Source organism: Prorops nasuta, unplaced genomic scaffold, assembly GCF_024137725.1.
Source record: "Prorops nasuta isolate Cenicafe-Biocafe unplaced genomic scaffold, Cenicafe_Pnas_1.2 PNAS00014, whole genome shotgun sequence".
Classification (NCBI taxonomy): Eukaryota; Metazoa; Arthropoda; class Insecta; order Hymenoptera; family Bethylidae; genus Prorops; species Prorops nasuta.
This window is the reverse complement of record NW_027116811.1, coordinates 1,826,850-1,852,232: the sequence shown is the minus strand read 5'-3', so window position 1 is coordinate 1,852,232 and position 25,383 is coordinate 1,826,850. Positions and strand designations below refer to the sequence as shown.

General features: G+C 40.0%; 5 protein-coding genes across 5 annotated transcripts in view; 3 read left to right on the top strand and 2 right to left on the bottom strand.

Annotated features, from left to right (window-relative positions):
* Window positions 1-6,102: 6,102 nt before the first annotated feature.
* mRpL48 (mitochondrial ribosomal protein L48) lies at window positions 6,103-7,315 on the top strand. Its single transcript, XM_066735852.1, has 4 exons — window positions 6,103-6,428; window positions 6,498-6,578; window positions 6,655-6,788; window positions 6,861-7,315. Exons 1-4 carry the CDS (start codon window positions 6,405-6,407, stop codon window positions 7,153-7,155), a joined length of 534 nt encoding a protein of 177 aa, XP_066591949.1. The 5' UTR covers window positions 6,103-6,404; the 3' UTR covers window positions 7,156-7,315.
* Window positions 7,299-13,062, bottom strand: frtz (WD repeat-containing and planar cell polarity effector protein fritz). Its single transcript, XM_066735850.1, has 15 exons — window positions 12,837-13,062; window positions 12,633-12,762; window positions 12,371-12,548; window positions 12,093-12,286; window positions 11,895-11,995; window positions 10,946-11,060; window positions 10,621-10,830; window positions 10,378-10,541; window positions 10,148-10,255; window positions 9,860-10,068; window positions 9,651-9,774; window positions 9,415-9,584; window positions 7,708-9,341; window positions 7,518-7,650; window positions 7,299-7,438 (listed from the first exon to the last, which is right to left on the bottom strand). The coding sequence occupies exons 1-15, from the start codon at window positions 12,917-12,919 to the stop codon at window positions 7,356-7,358; spliced, it is 3,636 nt and encodes a 1,211-aa protein (XP_066591947.1). The 5' UTR covers window positions 12,920-13,062; the 3' UTR covers window positions 7,299-7,355.
* LOC136778562 (protein Flattop) lies at window positions 11,169-11,861 on the top strand. Its single transcript, XM_066735517.1, has 2 exons — window positions 11,169-11,553; window positions 11,625-11,861. The coding sequence occupies exons 1-2, from the start codon at window positions 11,362-11,364 to the stop codon at window positions 11,859-11,861; spliced, it is 429 nt and encodes a 142-aa protein (XP_066591614.1). The 5' UTR covers window positions 11,169-11,361.
* Window positions 13,063-13,114: 52 nt separating the features above from the next.
* Window positions 13,115-14,030, top strand: LOC136778744 (transmembrane protein 234 homolog). Its single transcript, XM_066735853.1, has 4 exons — window positions 13,115-13,269; window positions 13,367-13,518; window positions 13,598-13,757; window positions 13,848-14,030. Exons 1-4 carry the CDS (start codon window positions 13,254-13,256, stop codon window positions 13,934-13,936), a joined length of 417 nt encoding a protein of 138 aa, XP_066591950.1. The 5' UTR covers window positions 13,115-13,253; the 3' UTR covers window positions 13,937-14,030.
* Window positions 14,031-14,306: 276 nt separating this feature from the next.
* blo (bloated) overlaps window positions 14,307-25,383 on the bottom strand; it is a 37,599-nt gene continuing 26,522 nt past the window's right edge. The window contains 5 exon segments of the mRNA XM_066735849.1: window positions 14,307-15,622; window positions 15,755-16,033; window positions 16,182-16,390; window positions 16,493-16,656; window positions 17,396-17,608. Of these exon segments, the coding sequence (XP_066591946.1) occupies window positions 15,429-15,622; window positions 15,755-16,033; window positions 16,182-16,390; window positions 16,493-16,656; window positions 17,396-17,608 (1,059 nt within the window). The 3' untranslated portion in view covers window positions 14,307-15,428.

Sequence of the window (25,383 nt, the reverse complement as noted above, 5' to 3'; positions counted from 1 at the left end):
CTTGTAAATAATAGGGATAGAATGAGAGATCTCCCGAGTAAAGGCAAATAAAGCATGTACTATATATTTATATAGGGTAGGATGGAGGAAGGACCAGATGTAACGCTGTAAAATTACGCGGTTTAAAATCGAGGTCAACAATGTGGATAATGAAACGTGGAATAAGTGGGTGTGTACACCGAGCAGAACTTTACTATTGGCATTTTAATTTGCAGCATCATTCGTCATGGATTATACAACCGACTCCATTGAGCCTCCCCCGCGAGCTTCGTCATCCATCCCAGTGTGCTCCGGCTTTTGGATTAAGTGCTATATCCGCGAGGCACTCCCGGTTATTATTAATGTGGCAAATTACTCAGCGAATGCCCCCACCACTTTCTCTCTCTCTCTCTCTCTCTTTCCAGCGTAAATTTACAACGTTTCAAGAGACGACGCTTCCCGAGACGAAGACGAGCCGAGGATATTCCGCACTGACGCCTTATATACCCTGCAACTCCTTCTCTGCTGCTGCTGCTGCTGCTGCTGCTGCCTCTTTTCCTCAGTCAAGATTTTCTTTCCTTTTCTTATACCTACTTTCTCACCTTTTTCGTCTTATTTCTCTACTCTCTCTCTCTCTCATTCTGGCTGGCCATTTCTCATCGTTCAAACGATGACAAGTGATGCTGACTGATGCTCGCAGCATAAGCGCTTCCCATCCAAACCGACCATCTCCCTAACCTTCCTGGCTCGCCTGCGAACCCAGAAATGTTTATAATGAAGTATCTGCCAGTGTGAAAAAGGACAACTGAGAAAACGATGCACTGCACTTTTTTACTCTCCTCCGCTAACGTTTATGATTCAGATATTTCTTCGTTTCTTTTTTAATGCTCGATCGTTATAAATTCAGTACGACTACGCAAACCTTCCGAGTTTTTTAAATATTCCTGTACCAATCGTCGATCCAATTTTGCTTCATATGTTTTACGTTTACCCACGCTCATGACTCTAGCACGAGTTTTCCTTCAAGGGTAATTTACATAATGAGACGTCTAAACAAGATGAAAAAAGATGCCTCGACTCGGTGGCTGTTTTCCAGAATACACTGTAACGAAATTTCTGCTTTATAGTAGCAACCTCGATGTATTCTTATATAATTGAAATATTATTTTTTAAACAATTCGACTCTCTTGCACAAGCTTCCTCCTCTTCGCCCCTTCAAGGTTATAAACGTATATACACGCAAGGAACGTTAATTAAAGAAGAAATTCCATGCAAGTTTTTCCTCGTCAAACGTGTATTTAATTTGACGTGTTTCTATTAATTAGTTTTGCTTGTCTGCTTCGTTGAATACTCGCTTTTAAACGCGTTGCGAGTGTTCACCGGTGTCTTAGCGAATTCTTCAATACCGTTAAATAAACGTTGATTAAATAATAAAGCGGAGTGACTGGGAGAATTGCAGAAATTTTTCAAGAACAGACTCGTTTATGAAATGCTTCAGGGATGAAGGAAGGAATTCCATAGTCACACACACCGGTCCTTGACGAGCATTTGGAAAAAAGTAGCACGCTCCAGCTTTAACAATGTCCCGAGCGATTTTCTCTTACTGGACCTTTCCTAGACTCGATATTGGAATTCGGCTTTGTTTACCAGAACTACCTACTACACGTAATTCGTTTCAGGGAGCACTCACGAGAAATCCTTCGCTCCTTATTTCTATTTCCCTCAAATAACGCTGCAACGGATACATCTCTCGAAAGAACCCATTAAAGATCGCGATTGCAGGTCGTCCTTGCTTTAATTGTTGGTAAAAAAAAAAAAAACATGCAGAGTCCAAAGATAAAGCTTATGCAATACACATGCATATATCATAGAGCTTGACTCTCCAGCGTTAAAACCCACGTAATATATAGAAACAAGGTTTCATTTCAGGCCGTAATATGGCGATAGAAATGTCATGCGAGTAATACATCGGTGGAGAGCACAAAATGCTGAATCATACATCGCGTAAAACATCCTTTGTCAGGAGAGCGCGAAATATTTCCGTTTCGCACGATCCATCACCTTTAAATCCGGCTCGGCATCGTCATTGGTGAGCCAGGACCAGCAACGCGCATTAAATTCGCCCGCGCGTACACCGGTATAATTCTGTCTCTGTCCGAACGAATACCGTTCGCGCCCGCCACGTATTCTATATGAAATTACATTTCCGATAATCCTGCGAGCGTTACTCGATCACAAAACACGTTCCTCCGCGCGCGCAGCGCAAATCTCTCAGCTAGCTCTCGCGCGGTAACGTTTTCCTCTTTATTCAGCGGCCTAGCTCGATCCCATTACTTCTTACCTCTTTCTTCGCCAACCACACCACACCACCAGCGATCCCTCCAAAATCGCTTCAATCCTCGCGATTCTTTTTTAGCAATTCCTGATTCCCGCTCCTGCTAAATCCATGCCAAATCGACGCTCGCGTAAGAAACCAGATTTGTATCGAGTTGCTAGGATTTAAGGTCCCGTGAAAGACTTTGAATATGTTCCCTCGCGTGCGTTTCATAAACTTATATAAGTGTCGTTTTTTTCCCCAATGACGAGAATTATCGAATTTTAAGTTTCTCATTTTTTTTTTCTCAAAAACGATCCTTGGATGGATCGAGCAAAAGTCTCTTGGAGCTTTTGATGCGACTAATGTATTCTATAGGTATAAAGGGTAATTAATACGTGGCAAAGCAATATGGTGCTCGAGCGAAAAAGATTGTGGCGCACCGCCATCGACTGTTTTATCTATCGAGCAGTTAACCCGATTATTTAGCACGTATACGCGTAACCATGAATTTGCTTCCGTTTTACGGCTCCGCGGTCGCCAGCTGCTGGAACGAGTACAAGCTACTCGGCCAATTACCGTAATCGATATTTAGCGTTTATAGGCGGCCAAACGTCGAGCCTTGAATTGCCGATTCGCTGAGGCACACCCATGGGGGAATCCCCTGGGACGAACGTCAGCTTCACTGGAATTATTCTCAACGTATATAATTATTGTTTCTTCGGTGGATAAACATGTGCGGATAACGAGGAAAAGTGTGAATCCAATATTAAATATAATTGATATTTAGCCTTTATAGATTAATTGGCAAACATCGAGCACTCGATTTGCTTCGTCAAGGTTAATGAGAATCTCTCTATCGGATATAAACGCACAGAAATGATTATCAATGAAATTATTATTTTACGAATCAATTAAATTCAAAAACTATAGAAATTTTCCATATTTCGCAAGATATAAATGATTTAATTTATCAAATCTTACGAGCGGCGAATCGATGTGTATATTTGAATTGCGAAGGGGGGAATCGATGGTAAACCGATTGTTTCCTAAAGCGCCAAGTAGCGATTTTCTCGAGTCAGCTTTCTTCACGGACACGAATTGGTGGAGTGTGCGATATACATTTTGCACACTTTGGGTGGATGCATTTCGAGAGACACGAATGCCGGTTGAATGGGGCGAGGAGGAATTGGAAGAGGAAAAGAGAGAGCGGCGAGGGGGTTGAGAGAGGAGGCTGTGGCGTCTGCGTTCTCGTTGAAACGCGCGAACTTGGCCAGAGGTGTGGTAAAGGGGGAGGGGGAAAAGGGAGAGAAAGTTGAAAATCGAGGCTCGATGCAGTGCGGAGACAGCATAGCCATCGGTCTTTCCGCGGTTTTCCAAGATCCTCGAGTTTATCTTCAGAAATGGCAGGGAAGTGATCTAAGTTTCATCCGAGCAGCTGCAGGAAGGAGGTGGTATACGCTTCAGACTCGGGCTAGGTTATATGTATGTACGTTTCGCGGTTATCTTTCAGCAATGTCAAAAGCCTCGCCCTACAAGCAACCAGATAACGCCTATTCCACGTATTTTTACCTTTGGGTCGCCCGACGTAAATAGATGCCTTTGCACACGTTGCTTTTCGTGCTTAAGCGAAATCTACGGGCAAAGAGCAACCCTCCCTGCAGCCTGCAGCCACCATAGAAAGTGTCTCCCTCTTTGAAAATAAATTTCGCAATACCAACGAATCTCGACGTCTTTCTTTTTGCCCTTTAAACCTCTCTCTGCGTTATACACTCTAATGACTCGTTGCCATTTATTGGAAATGCGATAATAGTAATAACAATAATAAAGAGCCGCTCTCTCTCTCTCTCTCTCTCTCTCTCTCTCTCTCTCTCCCTCTCTGCCTTAATCTCTGACTGTCCATGGTGATCCTGGAGACAGACGATCTCTTATGTTATTCTATTCTCTTTTCAACTCCACTGTTTTCTGCCGTACCTCCGACGGTATTTCTTTACCTCACTCCGCTTGCTTGATAAATTAGGAAGCGAAAACACCCCTGTGATTAATGGCTAAGAGTGTCAGGTTATAAATAAAACTCCAAAAATGTCAATGATTTATTTGATAAATCAACGTGTTATTAATGAAACTTTACATTTTTTGCACTGTCGTCATTAAACGTAGAGAGCGGAGTTTTACATTATTAGCAGCGAGATAAACAGAATGGGGCAGGTGGGGAATTATACGCCTTATTGGAGAAAGTTTATTGTGCGTTGCAGTAGATAATAAATAAACACATTGCACGGTATAAATATGGATAGTAAAACTAAAGACAATTTGAAAGTTGAATCAAACGGAGCACCGCTTTATTACATTTTCACCTACTTCGCGAGTCAAGAGCTCCTCTCCTCTCGGTCATTTGATTTGTTTCTTTTCTTTTTTTTTTTTTTTTTTTCATTAACTTATTTTACATTTCAAATATAAAAGTTTTCATGAAAAATGTTAAATTATACATTAACAATGCTGTGTCGCGTAGGTTTCGTATTATTGATCGTCTTTGCCTAAGATTCCTGGCACCGAGGTCAGTTCTGGTAGACTGCTCGTCTAGCTGAAAGCAAAGTGGTAGTTATCATGGCACAAAGATCAGCCGACGAACTAAGTGATTATACTTTTAAAGCTGTTACTTATATTTTCGGCTCCACCTACCCTAATACCTCTGTACTTATTAAATTTTCATTGACAATTTCGTCATAATTCCAAGCACCATACTTATGCATTAGTCGTTCTTAAAATTTGCGTTTGCGAACCAGTTTTTGTAATGATAATAATCCCCACTCAATTAAACATCGTGGTAAAAGAGGGAATTATATATATTTTCTTAATATTTAATTTTGGCGACAGAAATTTTAATCAGCATCCTGCTCAAATATGTTTAGCGAAACGTTTCACATTTCGGTGAAAATCGTATCGTGGCAAACTGAATATTTGCTCTTCGAATGCTTCGTGCTTGAAATTCTGTGTGTGTTTGGAATACACAATGTGCCTCAGCTACAAACTTCGTGTGAATTAGTATTGCATCATACATGGGGATTGTTGGTCCACCAGGTACTACATAAATATTATGACTTTGATAAAATTTGACTTTAAGAACACATTTCTTAAAAAGAACTTACTACGTTTTTGTTGTAATCAGGAGACTCGGTAAGCACCCGAGTGCAAAAAAGTAAGCTACAAACAAGCGAGATACTTTACCTGAGAAACCCGCTTTTTAAATCCGTTTAATAAAGAGCTGGTCGCTTAATAATTTATACAAACATAACTTTTGAATATAGTTGATTTTTACCTCATTTTCACTATATCATTTAAATAATGCTATACCAATTATCCAGGGTACATCTTCAAAACAAAATTTTTTATTATTATATACTACTTCTATTAAAAATATTTCAATGGTCCCTATCGTCCAACAAAATCTTTGTATAAGTTGGACAAGTATAAAAAAGCATTGTTAAAGTATTTTTTAATAAATATTCTATGAAAAATGTTGATCAACAGCTGGAATTAAAAATCACTACGATAACCTTCAGATGCAGAGATCGTCGATCGCGCATGGTAAGTGGCATTTACCATTCTTCGGTAAATATTCTCATCGATCCAAATTTTATTCCGTTTGTCTTAGGTTTATTGGAATTACTTGTATCCTTTAAAATAAAATCAGTGCTTCGCGAGTAAACGTTATAATTGCAGTATTCGGAGAAACGCACATGAATGTAACATGAATGACGTATACTATACGCTCGCGGCGCGTCCGCTTCACATCACATGTCCCGCGTTTTCTCCACACGTGGCACGTTTGTTCCACATGCAACACACGCCGCTGATGTTGCGCGTGTGTTTTACGCGCCGTGTCCCTTACCTAGAAAACTCGAAATCTATAGTTTACGTAACATATATGTACATACTGCAAAATTGCAGGCTCCTTTAATTTCGAGGGACGTTTATAAGTAGTACGTCCAGAAATATCCACGAGTGCACATCACTGCTGACAGCACCATAAAAACATACCTTTAGTGTCAGAATATTATTATTGTTATTTTACCCATGTGTTTCACACAGTAACATTTTGCAATAAGCAATGGCACTGAATGTTATTAAAAGGGTAATTGTGAACAAATCTTTCATTTACAAATGATATATCTATGAAAGATTAATAGTTAATATTTTTCAGATTACTGGATCTACCACATTTCCTTTCATTAATAAAATTTTACCAAGATGTTATAGTTTATACGAGCCAGATTATTTGGAGGTTGTTTTATAACCAAGTTTTCATATTCTTGTAATTTTAATTATGATTAATTCAAGGCGTTAAATTATGTTTTTAGGTAGGAAAACCAAAATATCCTGTATATCCTACATTGAACATTCAAACTAGAGGTTATGTGTATCCCATTTTAGAAAGTTATCAAAAATTTACACATAAAATTATCAAACGCTTTAACTTCGATGTGGAGAACAGGTAAAGTGGTGTATCAATAAATTAATGATTGAAAATATTTAAAATCTACATTAAATGTATGAATTTTTCCAGCTGGGCAATGCCTCCACAAAAAAAATTAGTACAGAGGCTTAAACCAAATTCTAAAGCAATTGACTCAGAATATACTTTATATATATATGAAAGAAATACTCAAATATCAAATGTAACAACGGTTGAGCTGTCACCATTCATTAGAATTTTAGAAGCATGTTTACCGGAAGGTGTAACTCTTAAAGTTGATATATTTGATCAAGAATATGAGCACAAAAGATATGTTCCAGACAAGCAATTGCTTGATTTGAAATCTACGCTAGAAGAAATTGAAGAGGACAAGAAGAAGAAATAAAGAATTTATTAATCCTTCTATTAGTATTATTTTGCATCTTTATATTTACAACTGTACAAAACTTATTAACTAAACAATTTAAAATATTATTGAGTATATAGATTAATAACAAATTCAACTCATTTGTCAAGAGTAGGCTGCTATTGAAATATTAAGGTAATTAATAATGTATCGTGTAATAGCTGGTTATATACTTATTTTCATAAAAGGCCAAAGTGCACAACTTTTATTTTGGCACTTTCATCAGATTTTAGTTCTTTTGCTTTTTCTGTGTCAGCATCTTCTAAAATCAAAATAAATAAAAACTTAATTAATCTTATATAAATAAGAAATGGTGAAAAACTAAGGAAACTTTTACTTACTAGATAGAGGTTGAAAATTCTTAAGGTAATCTTCATTACCAAGGCACAATGGTAAACTTTCTGCTAATTCTCGTTTTGGATCTGTCATGTGGGGTTGAACGGTAGTAGATCGCTTTTGTTTAGATAACTGGCTCTGAAATGTTAGAGTATAATGTGTATATAGATTTAATGAAATAATTGTACAGCTTACCGTTCCAGGTACCAAAATGTGAGTAACAGTATCGGAAAATTTAACTTTAGGTTTTTCGATAGAGATCGTTGGTGTACTATTGTAGATTGGGAGAGAAGCTGTAGTTTTTACATGGAAGAAAGAGGGATTAACAACTGGTAATGGAGGTACATTTGACACTATTTTCGTGTCTTTATTAATGTTCATACTGCTATGCGATCCTAGCCTTGAATGCTTATTGTCCAATAATTTACTCTGAGTTGTATAATTAGCTTGGGCAATACAATTTAAAGCATTAAATGATCTAGCTTTCGTCAGGTTTGGACTGTTCTGTTGAGAACCAATATTATCACAGCTACTGTGAAATGGTAAGTAATCCAAGTCGTAACTGAGCTTGTAAGATCTGGATGGTACTTGATTTAAGATACCATGCTGATTTTTAAGGATATTTGACACGGAATTTTGCCGTACTGAAATTCGTGAAGCAACACTTGGCGTCTTCAACGATGAAAATTTCATTGCAGTACTTTCAATATCTAATAATCCTGATGCACTTCTCGATAAAGATAGATTTTTCTTTGGCAAATTTTGGAGATAATTTGTGAGGGAACTGGTTATTGACGGTGGTGGCGGTGGAACGTCAAAATCCGCATACTTCTGAGATTTGCAATTAGCAGCGCTCTCATTCTTCTCGTCGATACCAAAAATATGCGAATTCCCATCGTTCGGATTAGAGTTTAATTCTGTTTCAGAGCTATTAAAAGGTGTGGTCATTAAACTGCAGTTAGTATTATTAATATTTGAAGATAATTTAGTAATATCTCGCGAATATGTTGGAGCTGGAGTGTGAAGTCTATTACTACTATATAATGTAGTAGAAGGATTGGCAGTGAGCGTACTGAATGACGTTGACATAATATTATTGTCGAAACGATCTTCCAGTGACGTAGCTACTTTAACATAATTGTTATCTGGAAGAGAGTCATACGATTGGTTGTGAAAAGACGATGTTGGGACACTACTATCTTCTAATGCTGTTACTGATAATCCCGAAAATGCCGTACAATTTTGATGGCTTTGAGCGTCATTCAGTCTGTCATTATTTGTAGGAACTCCTACCGAATTGTCTGAGGGCTTACTTCGATAAATGGACTTCCGTAAATTAAGAGATAAATTTTCTATAGATGGTATAACTAGATCATCCGAGAAATTTTTGTAAGGAGAACTACTGTGGGAATGAATAGTGGGTGTTGAAAATGTGCCAGACGAATTAGCCTTGCTGTAAGGCTCATTAAAGGGCGTTGATGCGAAAAATGTGTTTGAAATTGAAGTATGTGAAGATTGATTGAGCGTGGATGTTACTGCAGCATTATTGGACGTATTAAAGGACGTAGAGATCAGATTATAATCTATTCTATCGATAGAAGGAATGTCGTTAAATGCTGTAGATATTAAATTTGTATCGTAGTGGGACGAGGAAAGAACTGGCAATGGTGGGATTTGACTCAATAAATTTCCCTCGCTCCTTCGATGGGGCAGTTTTAGCATATTCTGCTGTTTAGAGTAGCATTCGCTTTCCTCGCTATAGGATTCGTCCCCCTTGTCACTTATCGAGCCAGAACATATAGAGCACGAATCTCTAGAACACGTAGAATCTAAAAAAAAATTTCTTTAATATTGATTGTCCATTAAATTAATTTAACATACACAGTAGTATTTTCTGCTTACGTGAACTACTACAGCTAGTAGATCTGCTTATTATTTGTTCAGCTTTTTCTCTTGCCGCAGTTGCCATTTCGGTGTCATTCACGACCAAAGCATAAAAATGAATATCCATAAAAAGATCATGGTCGTTCAAATCAATAGCAAGTCTAAATGCTTTTTCAAACATCCCATACCTAACATAGAGATATAGTTTATTAACTCTGAAAATCTTATACAATTATCAAATAATAATGCAATACCTCAACAAATGATAGAAGAAACGTCTGGTTAAATCTCTGATTTCGTCTCCAAATTCTTCGTCAACTGTTTGACTAATCGGTCGTGATGGTACGTGAAAGCTGCCTAATGAATTTTGTATCAAACCTATAATATTTTTTTCAATGTAATATTAATAGTACGAGATCGGTAAGAGCAAAATTTGAACAATGACAATTCTTTATAAACTTACGTTCATTATCATCCGTTAGCGGTAATTTGAATAAATAATTTAAAATTTGGTTGAGAGAATGCATGCATATAGAAGGATATGTATTCCAATTTAAAGAAAGCAAAAGAGCAGTAGCTTGCTCTACGTGTGAGAGAGCTAAATACTTTTGTACTAAAACATCTCCTGTAAAATGATTCCCTTCTACCACTTTAATCATGCCAATTGGCCCTCTAAATAATTCAAAGAATATTGAGTAAACATACACGCATAGTCTTTATTATGTATGGATAATTCTAATTGCTTTGTTACCTTTCAAAAAGTAATAAAAACAATGAGTCACTGTTGCTATAATAGTCGAGATAAATACTTTGATCAGTCTTTTGGCTCCAGCCCATTTTCAACAGTGCTGGCTGATTCCTAATCAATGTAATGATAAGAATAAACATAATTATATAAGATATAAATTATGATAGAAGCTACTATATTATTTATGTTATCAATGATTTATTATTCATTTGAAGTAAGATATTCAGTATTACCTAAAATAGGAAGATAAGTCAAGAATATTAGTTGGCGCAGCTTCTTCGGATAACGCTTGACATTTTATGGGGGATAATGAAATGTCAAAGTGTTGAAATTGCCCCCTGTCATTGCCAACAGTAAATATAATGCTATCACTGTGCCATGAAGCTAAAGTTGGTATCTAAAGTAAAACGTATATTGTTATACAGCGAAAAAAATATACAACTCTGTAATGCATATTACATTTCTATTAAACTTACAAATATTGCTTTTGTGCTGGTTGTTGTGTCTTTTGCCTGATCATATAAAATTACTGATCCATCTATGCAGCATAATAATAATACTTCTTGACTGGGTGAAAATTTCACACAACTTGCGTGCGTTGGCAAAGGAACGGAAATAACGGTGATTCGCTGTAATTTATCCTGCTGAGAAACCTCATATGTTCTCCACTCAATTGTCACTTCTCCCTACAGTAAATTAAAGCTTAGTATATATTAACTTGCCAAGAATAAAACAGCAAACAAACGCTAAATAAAAATTATAATGAAACAAGAAATTGCCTCTGTTGTAAAATAATTTTACCTTTCTTGAGACTTTTTGCTCAATAGAATAAATAACATTATCATGACATGCATCGAACATGATGCATAAAGGATCAAATTCAGTACGGACATAGCATATTAATTCTAGCTTTATTCTGAAAATGAAAATGCTTTGCGCTACAAACACTGCACAAATAATCTTTGTTAAAATTATCTTATTTAATGAAATTATCAAATATGAAATGAATAATGTTAGTTTTACAGTCATCTCATAATAGAGAATTCTTAAGCCCTGAGATATGCTGGGAACCAGTTACCAGAATCAATAAAAGTCATAGCAACAGTAAACAAGTAATAACCAAAAAACTGTACATAAATCTCTTAGTAAACATGCAAGCTTATCCAAACTAAAATTAAAGATAAAAAAATACACAGATTAATTATTTTTTAATAAAAATGTCACAACATTTGCATGGTCATTGGATTGAGGAAAATTATAAACCATGTAGATTGTGCAATTGGACAATACCAAAATGGTATCCAACTTGGCCAGATCAACATTTCAACAGTTCTACTTTTATCGCAAATGATAGGGGCCACTTATTTGAAGCAAACAAATCTACGCAGTCACCATGGGGATGCTTTAAAGTATTAAGTTTTAAATTACATAACAATTTATCATTCAAAACCAGTCCTGGTACATTAAAAATTTTCTGCAGGGTACATGGGATTTACCTAAAAAAATATCTTTACAAATTGCCAAGAAATTGTCATCTCCTCTAGAATATCAGCAAAAAGCATGGGAAACACATTTGCTTAAGAACAACAATATGAAGAAAAAACATAAGCTTAACTTTGTAGAGAGGAGATATGAGCTTGAAGAAGTGGAAAGTGCAAAAAAATGTCTTGAAAAATTGAGAAGGAAAGAAAATAAATCTACAGAGCATGCTGAATAGGTCAGTCATATTGAAAATAGTAGATATACTCACCCTGTAAGACGGTAAAGATGTATATTAGCACGATCTTGCTCTCTTACAGTAGGACTCCAAGGATAAACCTCATTCAATATAGACTTCCACCAAATTAGAACCTTTTAAAAAAAATACATATTATAACTATAATTTTATTATTAATTTACAAAATTTTATCTTGCAACAAAACAGAGAATAATATTTTTTTAAATTTACCAAGTCTCCACATCTGTTAACTTCAATTTTCTTATCCAGCCTACGGCCACTTGGCCCGCATATATTCAATACAGATAATTTAGGTTCTAATTTATAAATTTTATCAAATATATTTCTTCTGGTCTTAGTAAAGTTGACTAAAGTTATTTGATTATCATTGTAGGTACATATCAAATGATTCTTTGTAATTACAGCTGGAAAATAAGTGATAACCCCTTAACAATAGTTGTATATAAATATTATGATATCATAAATTTAAGAAAACAATCTAATTTTACCATCTGATACATGATCTGATATTTTTCCAATTAAATATTTGTCAAATGTTATTTTTTGTATATCTCCAGTAGCAATATTAATTTGTACTTGAATAAGAAGTCCATTGCTAAGCATAATTCGCATGGTAGAATCATCATACCATTGGCAATGTATTGTTGAATTTTCCTGTAATTGCTCCTGAAAAGTAAAGTATGGATTAGCTTCTAATGAGCTTTTTAAAAGTTAAAGTATAATTTTAAGAATAATATTATTTTTAATTACCTCCAAATACTTAATTGAGTCTTTTAATTTATTTCCTTTTTTATTTGTAGGGACATAGATCATCCCACGCTTTTGGCAATAGGATCTTTTACCCTCCTCATATAAAGTGTTGGCTCTTTTGTCATTATATCTGAGAGAAAACAAAAATTGTTTTTGTGGAAAATTGTATTTTCTTTAATTTTTTAGTTAAGTCACAAGCTTTACCTTACTGCTCCAAAATCTGTATCCTTTAAGTTAATATTGTCATCGAAAGTCCACAGATTTACTTCGTGTATGAACGTAAACATTGCAAAAGTACTCCTGTCACACGAAAGGAGCACGATATCCTTATCGTTTACAATTTTATGCGTTCTTACTAGTTATCACACGCTGTGTAAACAACAATAAATAACATAAGAAGAGGTTATGTTAGGTATTTTTACCTACACCTACCCGACCGGACTGACTAGACTTCAATTAAATGCTTGCTGTGCTTGCTGCAGCTGCTACTGGTGACATGAGAGAGAGTACGGTGTCTTGACATTTGTGACGTGAAATAATTTGTGCAAGCAGTTAATGGGGAATTAATTTTTTAATCCTTTTTAGTGCGCAAAATAATGCACAAAACTTATAACATTAAACATGGCTGTAACTATAGGTTATTATCTAATTTTATTGTTAATGTTAGGTTATAGTCTTTATAGGTTATATTAAAAGTAGCACAATGGGTTTTATTTCTATAATTTAATTTACAGAGTCCGTAGCTTATCTTACGATTGTAGCATTATTATGGGGAATAACCAATCCTTTAATTAAAAGAGGTGCTAATGGATTAGAAAGAATAGAGTCATTCACATTATATGATCAAATTCTTAAGGAGGCCTATTTTCTAATTACAAATTGGAAGGTAGCCTATCACACACATTGAATTTTGATATTATTAAACATTTATTGTATTCACTAATTATTGTTTTCTATTTTGCCAGTATATACTTCCATTTTTGGTTAACCAAATGGGATCTGTTATATATTTTTTAACTTTAGGAAGTACTGATATATCACTAGCAGTTCCACTTTCGAATACTCTTACCTTTGTCTTTACTGCATTAACCGGCTGGGCATTGGGAGAAGATATAGCTCAGAAAAGTATAAGAATATACTAAAATTTTATTTTATTAATATACAAATTTGTGTCATAGCTAGAAAGCTTAACATAATATGTTTTTTTGTTTTTAGACACATACATTGGAATGATTTTGATATTGTTAGGAACAAGCTTATGTTGCTGGGGAAAATTAGATCACATGGACACAGTGAATAGTTAAATGATTCTTAATTACAATTTGTGTATTTATTAGGAATTGTTGATTGCTACAATATGTTTGATACTTTTAAATATATGAAACACAATTCACTTAATGATTTGCTTACATATATGTATGCTACCTAGCACCGAATTATGTAAATTGTGGTGCATATGGCATTGCTTTTTGTATTACCTTTCACTCTTATCATATGCTGTTATTATCACAGTACAATAAAGAACACATCGCATGCAAATTTTTGAATATAATTAAAATATTTGATACGAGAAATTGTAATTTCAATTGGTTATTGTTCTGTATGATAGTAATTATACAGTTAGTGAATTTTGGACAGTAGACAGAATATTTGCTCGAACATATAATAATTTAGAGGGACAATATAATTAGAAATTGATTTGAGATTATAAACATTGATATGTACAAAAAACAGATGAAAGAGAGCAAAAGAGAGTACTTACTGATTTACAAACAATAGACTTTTAGTAGCAGCAATTGATGTAAGTGTGTATATATCGATATTATTTTATCCTTTCGATTAAATCTTAAAGGAGACCCGTTTCTCATTCCTCACGTTTATAAGAGTACATATATCATGTAGCACGTACCGTGCGATAAGTTAGCTGCTTAATATAAGATATTTTGCTTGTACAATTTTGATTTGTTCTCTAGTGCACATTCACGCGCGCACAACACACACACACACACACAGCCGCACATGTAACATATAGTTTAAAGATAAAGGAAAATGGCACTCTAATTCACGGTGTAATAAATTGATTCTTTTGATTTGAAAAATCTCTTGAGAAATTTATCATTTTAAACTGCCGAAAGATGCGAATATAATGTATTTTACGTGAAAAAAAAATATCACTTAAGATTTTAACACACTTTGATGGAGTGCTTTCTCATCTTACATGACAAATTTAATTGATTAAACTTGGTAGAGAGAAGGCTCATGGTATCGATTAATAAAGAATTAGATTATTTGCTCATTGAATTGTTTCGATTGAAAATATATTTTTTAAAAAGATTAAATTATACATTTGGTGAAGAGTCGAGATATAAATCGTGATATCCTGTCGTTTGCTTTTCGTTCTAGTTTTGTTACCTTTTATCTTAGAGATGGGAAGCGTAAAAGAGAAATGTATAGGGGTGACTCGGTGCCATAAAAATGAAATCGTATGGTGTATAGTATTGGTAAGGAGGCAATTCTCGCGTACTTTGCCCAAAATTGATTTAGTTTGTTAATTAAAGTAATTAATGTGCTCGGTCAGTTTTAATATAGCATATGCCATGAATGAGAAGAGATAAAAAAGAAAATAGATTATTACCGATAAGAGAAATTAATTAAATATCGAAGATCTAAAGTTTGAATGGCGGTATTTATGTATACATATAAATGTATGTAATATATGTATTATATAAAATTAATCGCTTAAGGTTACAGATTAATTATGAAACTCAAGACTAGCATTGATCAATGGCCTCTCGTTCAAGCCCGAGATTTCTTGGTCTTCAGCTTGAACCAGCCGGCAGTTTTGTTTGGGTCACGGGGCACCGATGTGGATCTGCTTAGTTCCGGTCGAGAATTGACGCTTCGTGACTTGGTGGCCAGCGATTCCATGGAAACGGTTCTATCCCCCTTTTGCTTGTCTTTCGATTTCAGCGTGCTGCGGTTGATTGTACCTGCGAAGAGAGTTTTAGGGGTAATAATGCGATCAATCAGAGGACACTGGATGTTCCACGATGGACACAGCTTTCCGGTATTAGACACCGAAGAAGCTTATATATATATATATATATGTATACACAGCTAACCGGTCTTGGAAAGGTTGTCCTTGCCTCGACGCGGCTCCTTCCCACGGCGGCTAAGCGTCTCGCGACTTCGTTGTCTGCGCCTCATCGGCACCATAGGTTTATGATGCTGTTGCTGCTGATCATAATTGATCTCGAAAGGTTCCCTGTAATGTCTCGGCTTCCACGGAGCAAGAACGCTCACGCTTCTCGAGACGGTCCTCGTGTGCGACTGGAGGGGCCTGTTGAGCTCTTCGCGGCTCGCTGCTCGGCGTCGCTCGTTCGGTCCGGGAATTTCTCCAACTTTAATGAAATATTCACACGTTAATTCTCACGGTAGGATTAAAGCGCACGAACCTCTCTCTCTCTCTCTCTCTCTCTCTCTCTCTCTCTCTCTCTCTCTCTCTCTCTCTCTCTCTCTCTCTCTCTCTCGGTGCTCGTATATACCGACCAGTGGCTGCATGGAGATAGACGACGGATCGCTGGGACCGTTGAGAATTTTGACTTTGCTGGCTGCTGTCACCAGTGGTGCTCTCCCCCGACGATAAGGCGCTCTCCAACAATCTTGGTGGTTTCCTTGGTGGCGACAGTATTCCGAAGGTGCGTCGACTCGTACTGGTAACATCGCGCCGCGAGGCCTGCTCGTTGGCTCGTCTGTTTCTGACGGAAACAATAAACGACGATATAATTCTCATTTACAAAAATACAAGTTACGTAATAAACGATATTATTGCAGAGACTCGAGCATCCCTCTGGACTTACCTGCGCTCTCTATTCGACGAGATCGATTCTTGATCCGTATCGCCAAAGAAGCGAAGGCTCTTCTGCACGGAAATTCGCTCGGGGGCGGAGGACGCTTCTTCGTCTTCCGTGCCGGTCGTCAGGATTTCACTCTCGGGTATCCTTTGTTTCTTCTTATCAATCGGCTGAAACGAGGAATAAAAGAGATTATACTGGAGAACGCGCGCGTGGTGGTATATAACAGTAATGCATTCTGATATTATATATATATATATATATATATATAAAGTATATAAATTTTTGCAAGATATATCCGTTTGTTTGTAGGAGGTTTATCGTGCCGGACGTAGAGCGCAGTTGGAAGAAGGCACATCGACGGGCGCGCGTCTCTCACGAGGCACGGTCAGCACTCGGCCAGCAAGCACAAAGGTGTATTCTTGCTCGGCGCGGTCAATCGAAAAATTACATCTCTACCGTGATCGAGAGCGCGGGTACGGCGCGGGCGGTACCTTCATGACTCGTCGTGATTCCTTTCCCCCTCCCCCCACTACTCAGCCCCGGAGAGTGGCTCGTTCGATAGATCATCGTCCAACGGGAAGATTCACGCGCACGCAATCAACTCGAATTGCTATCAGCTGCTCCGCAGCGCGGTCTACGCTGCGCGCACCGTCCCATCCCATTCGTCGACTCGCTATCCTCTTATAGCATCGGAATCGGTATGCTCGCGAGTTGTGCCGTTGCCTAGGAGAGTTCAAGTGCTTGATCGGCACTTAATCTCGCGATTAAATTAAACCACAGAGTGCGGAGTTAGTTAAGCATTTAATCAAACTGGCTAATTCGAGGTTGTAGCGGGCTAATGGGGGAGGTCCAGTACCACCACCGCAAACATGTATACATCCGCGCACTGCGCTTTCTCAAGCTTACCTTCGCGTTCGATTTGTTCTTGCGCGACAAAGACTTGAGCCAGCCCTTCCTCGCCGCCGCCTCCTGGCCTCGGTTCTTCCTGGTCAGAGTGTTCTCGCAAAATTCGTCCTCGTCCCTCGTCAAGGTCCCGGTGGATCTCGATAGTCTGCTCGGTCTCGGGGGACTGGGACTACCGCTGGGGGTGGAGAGTCTTCTTCGTTGGCTGTAGTCCTCCTTGAAGCAAACGTGGAGAAAATCGATTATTCAGCGATCGAAGATGGAAACGTGTAGGGGAATTGCAACCGCGACGCTTTCTGGCGTCGTCCTCGTCCTCGTTCTTAGTCGCAACCTCAACCTCAACCTCGATCCCAACCCCTCGCGTCCACGCTCCCCGTGGGCATTGTGACCCACGCATCGCTCTTGCAGCACCGTCCTGCTCGGCTTGTCTTTGTCGCGTGTCTCGCCTTGCGCGCGCGCACACACACACACAAATACATACTCTTTATTAAACGTGCTCTACGTGCTCGGCAGCGTGGGCTCTCACCAGATTGGGCTAGGTCACTCACAGACTCGGTATACACCTTCGAACCTCGAGCATGACGAACGCTTATAAAAATCCTACCTATCGATCGTTGATTCTTCTCGGACCGAATGCATGGATCCAGTAACAATTGTGACTCGTTATTATTATCATTATTACAACTACTACGTTGATCGTATAAATAAGAAGCTGGTCTCGCATGGGTCGGGGGCTAAAACTGGAACCGAGTGAAAACCGGCTGCGGACATTTGCCTACGCGGTTTCGCTGCACGTGGATGAATGCGATGTGATCGTTGGCCATTATCGCGAGTCCTGCCACCATTAATAATGAGATACATAGGAAAATCGTCCGTCTCCCTGGCTAAGCTGCGGAGAGCAGCTGCGAGAGGAAGGAGAGGATCGGTTTACTCGCTCGGGTTAAAACGTCGCTGCCGCGTGCCGCCCGGTCTCTCATCCGTTCGGTATAAAGTTTCTCACAGTGGACCGTTATACGTTGATCCTACTTGGACGTATTCTCGCAATAACAATAACAATAACAGCGAGGTAACGGCCAACATAAGAGGGCCGGTCCCCGCTCCGTGTGCAAGGAAAGTTGTTGCCTTGCTTCGGCACGAAGCGTTCCTTGCGCGAGATAGATAAGAGAGGAAGGTTAGAGGCTCCTCAACCGTGAGATAGCGAGATTCTCCGACCAGTCTCTGCCAGTATTAGCGCATTAACGAATTTTATAGCTTATCTTCTCGCTACGTTTCAAACATTGCTGTATTTTCAATATTTTTCTCATATACGGATCCCCGTGTGCGCTTGGAGCCATGCACTCGAGAGATGGTCGATACTTTTTCCACGACATGTCAGCGTTCGAGGGACATGTTTCGCTATTATGGATGGTTTATCGTGTGAAAGCGTTACGAGAGGGATCCTTCATTACGGAGAATGGAGCGTATCTAACCACGTTAATCTCTCACAATGCAGAGGAGAGCGATGCTCCAGCTCGGGAAATTCATGGAATATCGACAACGGCCTCTTTTGCCCCTGGCTGCTCAAGTAATAATAAACCACTTGGTACTTGCGCGAGCCTGTCGTCCTCGGATCTTGCTTTAAACGCAGCAATGTTGGATGATTTCGAGGGATTTTTTTTTTTCGAGTGTCTCGCGAGTGATTTTGCCAGAGCATTGGGAATACAACGTTGGCAGGAAAGATTTCTTCTCGTTCTTTTCTTTTAATTATTTTTTTTTTTCATCTCAGAGGAAGTTTATAATTAGCTTTGCAAGCCTGAAATGCAGGGATGTAGAGAAGCACAAAAGGGGTGAGTGTATTTACGGGTATCGCGGCTTAATCACTCGACGCTTATTGCCAAGTTGCTACCTTACTAGCTCGCTGCCTGATGAGTCCGATGTCAATAGGATGCTCGAGGCTGTGGAATTTCACTGGAATTCAGAGGCCACTCACGGAATCGCTTCATTTAACCGAGAGCTCCCGATCAGCAATTGTACCACCATTTGCTAGGCGGTGTCTTTCTACCCATTCCTTTCGATTGCTTTCTTCTCTTCGGGGAATTCACATTCCACTTCTACTCGCTTGCTGCTGCTTACTTATCTTTAAATGTAATCTCTCTCTCTCTCTCTCTCTCTTTCTATTTTATCAGCGTGGCACCAAAGGGCCTATATATAAATTTACAAGAAATCAAACCTCGAAGCTGGTTTATCGGTAAACATTTCGACATTTTTCTCATTATTCTGCATAAAAGTAAAATAGAAAGAGGGAGAGAAATAGAAATAGTCGTGGCTGTGGTCGGTAGACAATGAAATTAATATGCGGTAAGTCAGCTGCTCTAAAACTTGCATGTACACTGGTTATGAACCGCAGGAATTCATAAGTGTTTTGAAATAATGGATAGCTATTATCTTATATAGTTAGAATGTTTCGTTATGAAATTAATTCTTTACGGTGGAAGGAAACGTGGAATGGTAAAAACTGCCAAGGTGTCCATGAACGAATGAGAGCTGTGATTAACAGGTGCAAAGGGGGGATGAGCCAGCAGCCACTAGAGTTCCTGTACTATATATAAAAAATATATATATATAGTAGCTAGCTATATAACTACCTGTATAATAACCTATCCCTGTCTCTCTCTCTCTCTCTCTCTCCCTCAACACGAGCGAAAGCATTTAGACTTTCTATCACTGTCGAAGAGAAAAAGTAGAAGGCGTCTGACCCGTAAAGCGTCTTACTACTGAGACACGTTTCGAATTGAGGTACACGCTACGCTCTCGCGTGGAGCTTGAAGCGAAACGTTACCGGGTGGTCGCGACAGCACTGGTGCAAGCCTCGCTTATTATTCTTACGTTTCTTAATAGACTACATGGAAGATCCATAACGACGGAGCCAATGAAGCATCCACAAGCCCTTGCTTAATAGAGAGATTGAAAAAACAAAATCGGACACGTATAAGATGTTCCCGTCGAAGTTTCTACTCGCTGCTGAGCACGGCGAATCATGCGTTCTGATAACAGAATAATGTTATTTCTCGAGAGTCATCTCGCTGTGCATATATATATATATATATAGTCGTGCGGTAGTTGTTACATGGAACGCTAAAAAAAGAAGGAGCACGGGCAAGTACGCAGCTTTGTAGGAATATAACGCTTTGTCATCTGCGATTGTCTGCGACTGGAGAGCGTCTCTTGGTTCTGTCGTTTCAACGATTCTCGAACGTGTCCATCTCGACTATGCGAGGTCAAGCAAATATTAGCATTTTCCTAGTTGGCAGCTGCAATGTCCCTTGTCATTTGGATGCCAGAGTTTTGCAGTGGAGTGAGAGATTGGAGGAAACTGCGACGCGGAGCAAATGTTCACTGGGTACTGGACAATGCTCATGCGGATGAGATGGGACGAGATGAGATCGGATCAGATGGGGATCGGACGAGATGAGATGAGATGCTTTTGCGCCCGGAGCACCTTTAGCCTCTTTCTCGTCGCTTTTTGCAGAATGCAGCCTGGTCCAGTGTATACTATACTGTATATATATATATATATATATAGTCGAAGAGACCTTGATCGGGTGAATTCGATGGGGCAGAACGAGTCCGCTGGCATTATCGATCACTGGCTTAATGGTAGCTTCAAATGCATCCTCCATCTAGCTCGGCCAATCCCTTTATATATACATATATGTATATAATACCGACGCGTAGTAACGTACTACCATAGCCATATTTTTATCCCTTAAATTATCTCAACATCGATCCCTATCTTTCTCTCCTAGAATTTATACTATATTTTCAGCCACGGCACAGCCAAGTTTTCAACAGCAGCAATACTGGTTATACCATATAATTAAATACATATACTATCGTCCAGTAGGCGCGCGCGCGCGCACAAACAACTAGAGCGAAAAACAGCTGCCTGCTCGTTAAATCGTTACGTTACGCGAGTTATACTATACGATGAGGCAAGTGCGTGCTTGATCACGCTCCGAGTACCTTGGCCACATTCATCGGTCGCTATTTATAACAGCGGATCAAATTCCAAGTCAATCGGCAAAGGTAAGAATGCAGCGGTGGATATGTTGCGCGCGTTATACACACACATATATACGTATAGCACGAAAGATGTAACGTATCTCGCTTAAAATCGGCCGTCGAGCTTCTTAGCTCGTTGGAGAAATTATAATAGGCAGAGAGAGAGAGAGAGAGAGAGAGAGAGAGAGAGAGAGAGAGAGCGTGTTGGATCATTATGTACGAGGACTCGCGAATCTCATTGCACCGGCCAAGTCGTCGGCCATTAACCACGCGTCCCTGAGAATAAAGTCCTTTATTCTCCCTTTCTCGTTGTGCTCGCGCGGACGAGCATTATGCAAGTAAGTGGTAGAGATCGATGGTTCGACGGGCCACCATAATCTTCGCTCGCCAAACTCTGCTTTTCGAGAGAATCACTCTTCTGCATATAGTATATACATATACGCAAGAAGACAAACGTGCGTTTATCGCGTGACTGGAAAAATTCTCAAGGTCGTTCAACAAAGCAGCGTGGTTTTTCTCGTCGGGAAAATATAGTTGGTACCAGCAGCTGTGTAGGATCAGGTGTGCGTCCGTCGCGCGGGACCATCGTCGGGCGATACGCGAAGGAAGAAGCGCGAGACTCGAGACTCGATCGCGAGAGCAAGCCCACCGACCGCGAGCCGGCTCGGCATAACTCATCCGAGCCGCGCTTTGCAATTACAGCCAGAAACGAGATTGAGCGAGATAAGCCGCGCTTTCTCGCGCGGTCCAATCATCGCGCGCCTACGACCACGCGTATATAAATTCATTAATCCGTAGAGAGGCTAAGCTCGCCTCTTTTATTCTTACAGTTTCTCGAATTTTTTATCGAGCCTCCGACCGAGCGGCCGGTCACTTTCCGCCGTCAGTATATATATATATATATATATATATATATATATATACAGAGCGCGCGCGTACGCTCCACCAACGGAGCTTTGAGCGTTGCGCGGTAAACAAAAAGCGGCAGGATAAGGAGAAGAAAACAGAAGAAAAACCGACAAGGTCGTTGACAATCACGCGTACCTACACAGAATTCGCGGAACCGCGTAATTGCTTCATTCATCGGCAGCGCCTGACCCTTAAATACGATCCACGTATTATCTTTCTCTCTCTCTCTCTCGCTCTGTGGGTGATTTTACAAGGCTCAACAGGTCGACCTTGATCAAAGTGCGAAGGTCCAAGGAGGATCGTGGTAGGAAAATGCAATTCAGCCTTTGAAATTGCTCTCTTTAGCGGTTCGGCGCACCGCGAGCCACACGCGCCTTGCAAAAATCCTTTTTATCGCGCGTTCATTTTTTTCCTCGCTCACCGGTTACACTACTTTTACTGCAGCCGAAACTCGTTGAAACCGAGAGCTGCGAGCGAGTTGCGCAATCGTTGACTTGTCGTGGCAATAATACCCCTTTGCGAAATCACTTTTGCCCTTTCTATATATACCTGGACTCGCCGGTGTTATATAAATATTAAAGAACGACTTTTCTCTCTAATGCTTTTAACAGTTTTATACTGCAGTCTTAGCTATATATATATATATATATATATATATATAAAGTTGTAGCAGGGACGTTACTAATGAAAGCACACACAACCAAGATTTATCGTGCATTCATTGCAGCGAACAGGGAGGTTTTGACATGAGGCAATACCGAGGGAAGCATCGGTCCCTGAAAAGGGCAATCGAGTTGGATCTTCATGGGACGAGAAGTTACAGCGTCGTTGACAATCGCGTGGATTCGCAGAAGCGTATAGTAATTGCTTCATAGTCCGAGTTATTCGGCCTTAAATCCATTTTGCATCCCCGATCGGTTCTCCATTCTCTCCCTCTCTCTCTTTCTCTCTCTTTGTCTTGGAGGCCCCACAACGATGCACGCGAGTGCAGTAAGGATCTTCGAGTCTCTCTACATAAGGCCAAGAGGGAGCTTTATCACTGGTTCTCCCTTTTCAGTGTGTACTATACATACCACAATGCGCGTATAATATATACAAACCGCACGTATATGTGCTTCTAGGCTGATGGGATCTGCAGGATGGACAAGTTGACCTTGATGAAAAGTGCCAAGGTCGACCACGCGTCGTTAGCGCAATAGCTTTTTTCCTCGAATGCAGCGTTTTTGCAGGTTTTTGCAGCTGCGCACCTGGCGAGATTATCGCTCCTCGCCGATTTCTAATTTTGCGAGGAGCGAATCGTGGCGCTGATCGTTTAATTGCGCGAAACGCGATCGATCTTGAAAACTCGGGCTAATCACCGGTCATCGAAGAGTGGCTCGAGGTGATGGTATAAATTTTCTGCGAGTCTTATTTATCGTGTGTTATATAAATGGCGCGCGGAGAGTCCTAGCCGCTCCATGTAAGGTTGACGCGAAGGATAACGCTCGATGCAACTGGGACAATCCCCCCCCCCCTCCATCCTGTCCATATTGGGCAGTGCGGAGGACGTCACTGCAAAATTCTTGGACGCGGCTCTCGGTGTGCTTCGATATATAGCTCAATAACAGAGTGTGAGTGAGGAAAATGAATAATAAAAGAACTACTTTATATATCATATAAAAAAACGTTGAAACGTGCAAGAAAAAAATGCACACAGGGTTTATTGTCGAAGGAAAGGAAAATTGTTTGCGTATAGCGTGTATAGGAAGAATAATAGGGGGTGGGGGGAGAAGTAGATGCAGAAGAGAAGCCGAGTCCCATTATCCCGGTATTCGCGCGTTTGCATGGAGCTGCGGCTGCGCGTTCTCGCGAATCGTGCCGCGAGCATCGTGGCCATCGGGCTCACCACGGTCCACCACTACGAGGCTGAATCGCTGCTTGGTTGGACAGATGCGTGACACGACTGAGCAAGAGCATCGGGCCTCGATCAAGCGAGCTGCAATTGCCTGGAGAAGCCAGCAGCTCTCTCTCTCTCTCTCTCTCTCTCTCCCTTGCTTCATTCCTTCCATCCGATTATATAACCTTTCCCATCGACGATCATCCTCCAGCAAGCCATATGGTGGCGGCATGCCTTTATATCTCACCGATCGAACGATCCTCTTTCTCCCACCCCCCATAGAGAAAAATGATTAGAATTGCAAAAGGACGAGCGGTCGTCGATGGAAATTCGGTGGAAAGTTGCACCAGCTGATAAGGGGATGCTTCGTGATAGACAAAAATATATATAGAATAGCAGTTGTTTATTATTTTATACATTGAGTTAGAGGCGGTAAGAGAGAGAGAGAGAGAGAGAGAGAGAGAGAGGGGCAGTGGACAGAGAAGAGACGAGGGCGGAAGGGTAGGAGGGGGTTGTGCGCTTAAAGTTTCGCAAATCTTATCCCAGGTGTGTTTCCCTCGGAGGGAACCGCGTGGCGGGCCCGCATGAACGGCGATAAATCCACGTAAAGGCCCCATATAAAACCCAAGGAACGAAAGGAGGGGGAAGCAACTCCTACGGGGGGATGAGTAGGCCTCTAGTCGACGTTCTCTACGGGCTAATCGATACGCGATAGTCGCTTCCCACGGGACGCTTTTAAGAAAAAATAGTCCCTCCTATATAGAAGGCGAGCGGTATATACACACGCGCGTACGTATGACCAACGCCGTGCCGTGTGCTTCCAGTCAAAACTTGTGATTGGACGAAACGCTTATCTTCCTACAATTTCCTCGGCACTTAAACCGCCATCCTCGGTAGATCCACCCTTTTCAACCGCTACTCCGCTCCTTCCACCTTTTCTTCCATTACCATTATCTCGAATCGTAAATTTATACCGTTTAAATGTAGGCACAATGTTCTTCCTTTTTTTTCTCCCGTCTGCTGTGCTTCCAACATAGAAATCTATATTATCGAGAAAAAAAATATTTCGTTTCCTTTGAGAAGGGCTCCTCGAGAGAGAGAGAGAGAGAGAGAGAGCGAGCGAGAGAGTTGCTTTGGGCCAGGGAAGAAGCGACCAGGGAGGAAC